The following is a 2927-nucleotide window of genomic DNA, read 5'->3' as shown; positions in this document are numbered from 1 at the left end:
TCACCTGAGGTCAGGAGTTCGAGACCAGCCTGGCCAACATGGTGAAACCCTGTCTCTATAAAAAAAAAAAGAAAAAAAAAAGCTTAAAGCTTGATTTCCACACACAAGTTACTCACAATGTACACAGAGTTAAAAATACCATAAGTAGAGGGCAATACATAATTAATTCCTAAATGAGTGGTACAGACAATATGTATTATGGTTCCAGAAGAGGGATCAAGGAATTATTTGGGAATATTATTATATCTTTAAAAAATATCCAAATTTGTAAAATAAGAATAGCATACTTATCTACTTATCCCCTTTTTAATATTCCAATTAAGTATAAAACGTATCTAAAATATATATTTTCCCTGCAAAAGTCAGTTACAAAGGGAAGATATTCTCACTCTATCTCTATAATCTGATATTAACATGTTATATGGCTAATCCATTTTTAAAACATGAAGTGTAATTTAAATCTATGAGAATCATAAAGCTCTATCTATAACGTCTGATGATGCAGCCGTTAACCATTCAGCTTTTATGGTCCCCTCAGCCAGAAGACGAATATGAGAAAATGTAGGCACACCTCCTTCTCTCTTACTCTATTTTCCAGCACACAAGTATATGATTTCCTGGGGAGGCTTTTTTTTTCCTTTATCAATTGTGGAAAACAACTGATAAAGCTGGGATTACAGGCATGCACCACTGCACCCAGCTAAAAAAGGCTTTAGATATCAAACCAATTGTGTAAGACAGTTCAAGATAGCAATAAAAAGACTGTATGGCAAAGGAATTTCTAGTCCTTTGGGAAATGGCAGCTCATCAAAATGCCCATCTGGGAGGATTATTTGTATGTCTGTAAATAGCTAGCTTCTGTTTCCACCTTTTCAGTGATTCATCTCTGGGGATCATTAGAGAAGCCTTTTGGAGAAACCACACTTCATACCTCCTTTGTGACCTTTGAAGGTCACCACGCAGCTAGCATCTTCAGCTGACCATATCTTCAGCTGGGCATCCATTCCCCCACTCAGAACCACAAGGCCTGAGGGGAAAAACCTGCAACAATTCACATCAAACACATGTCCTTCCAATACTCTCTGGAAAAACAAAAGAAAATTCCATGCTAGTTCTCTTGTCCATCCCTGATGTTCTCTTACCTCCCATACTCTGGTCCCTGATATGAAATACCTACTTGCTAAACCCACATGCTGGGTTTTATGACTAAGGATATCCAAAGGATCTCTTAGCTTATTTGTCTACCAGGTAGTGTTCCCTTTCCTGGAATTCAGCTATAGAGGTTATAGAATTGAATTCCTTGTAAAAACACCCCGGAACCTAGCTTAAAAAAAAAAAAAAAAAAGAATTCCATGACTCTCACAGCCATCTCTAGGTCTAGTTATAAGAACAAAGAGCTGAGGTGGCTTGGAGACTTTTTACTCATCTGTGTTTAAAATCCTTTGTAAAGGTTGGAGGCTCAGCCAGAGATTCAGTCTAACAGCTAAGCTACTGTGTCTTGGAAACTGATCACTGAAAGCAACAAGGGCACACCCACTTAGACATTCCCTGGCCTGACTCCTTAACTGCTCCAGCCCCACTCTGTTTTGCCAAATCCCTAAGCTTGAGAATGGTTCTCCAATTAACAGATGGGAGGCCAGGAGTGGTGGCTCACACCTGTAATCCCAGCACTTTGGGAGGCCAAGGCGGGCAGATCACTTGAGGTAAGGCATTCGAGACCAGCCTGGCCAAAATGTCGCAAGCCCATCTCTACTAAAAACACAAAAATTAGACATGTGTGGTGGCACATGCCTGTAATCCCAGCTACTCAGGAGGCTGAGGCCCACGAATCACTTGAACCCAGAAGGCAGAGGTTGCAGTGAGCTGAGATTGCACCACTGCACTCCAGCCTGGGCGACAGAGCAACACTCTGTCTCAAAAAAAAACAAACAAAAAAACACACAAATGGGAGAAAAGAGATCAACTGACATGCAGAGTGGCCCCACATTTTTAGAATGAGCCATTCTTCCTTCCATGTCACAGTCCAAGGCTTCTCAGACCACCCTTTCTGTGTAAGACCCTAAATGCATATCCAAATTATTTACTCTGAGTTCTCCATTGGAAGCCTGCCAGATTTTCATGGTTCCATCAGTACTAGAAGACACACCAAGACCTCCTCCACTGGAAATGTCCAGGCATGTTATCTGTTCAAAGACAAAACAATGTGTTAGAAGTAATGAAATACTCTTATTCCCTTGAAATATGTTATAAACCTCCCTTGTTTCCACTCTTCCAAGACTTCTTCAAGCCTGTGTTTCCCAAGAAAAGGACTTGTGTTTGATGCAAAGGTTGAGTTATCATCACCAACCTCCCAAGAAGGCTGAAGTAAACACCTTCAAACAAAAAGATATTCCTCTAATCATCTGTAGTCTCCTGCTTCAGCTAAAAAGTTTTCCCTATTTCCATTTCATCTGCATAGTTTCATGTGTTGCTATTTTATTTATTTATTTTTGTGACAGTTTTACTACCATCACCCAGGCTGGAGTGCAACGGCCTGATCTCAGCTCACTGTAACCTCTACCTCCCAGGCTCAAGCAATTCTCCTGCCTCAGCCTCCTGAGTAGGTGGGACTACAGGTGCACACCACTGCAGCTGGCTAATTTTTGTGGTTTTTTTGTAGAGACAGGGTTTTGCCATGTTGCCCAAACTAGTCTCAAACTCCTGAACTCAAGTGATCCTCCTATCTCAGCCTCCCAGAGTGCTGGGATTATGGGCATAAACCACCACGCTCAGCCCTGCTATTTTATTTTAAAATTAAGACTAGGCAAGGCCGGGCGCAGTGGCTCAAGCTTGTAATCCCAGCACTTTGGGAGGCTGAGGCGGGTGGATCACGAGGTCAAGAGATCGAGACCATCCTGGTCAACATGGTGAAACCCTGTCTCTACTAA

General features: G+C 41.8%; 1 protein-coding gene across 5 annotated transcripts in view; it reads right to left on the bottom strand.

Moving 5' to 3' along the window:
- The window catches only part of PAAF1 (proteasomal ATPase associated factor 1), a 46642-nt gene that overhangs the window by 26895 nt on the left and 16820 nt on the right, over positions 1-2927 (bottom strand). For all 5 annotated transcript variants that reach the window (XM_037740118.1, XM_017532959.2, XM_017532956.2 and 2 more), the window contains 2 exons: positions 2085-2183; positions 932-1082 (listed from right to left, as the gene is read on the bottom strand). In XM_037740118.1, the coding sequence (XP_037596046.1) occupies positions 932-1082; positions 2085-2183 (250 nt within the window). The remainder of the gene's footprint in view (positions 1-931; positions 1083-2084; positions 2184-2927) is intronic.

This window comes from Cebus imitator, unplaced genomic scaffold (assembly GCF_001604975.1).
Source record: "Cebus imitator isolate Cc_AM_T3 unplaced genomic scaffold, Cebus_imitator-1.0 Scaffold79, whole genome shotgun sequence".
Taxonomy (NCBI): domain Eukaryota; kingdom Metazoa; phylum Chordata; class Mammalia; order Primates; family Cebidae; genus Cebus; species Cebus imitator.
Note: the sequence above shows the minus strand (reverse complement) of the source record. Positions and strands in the feature narration are given on the sequence as shown.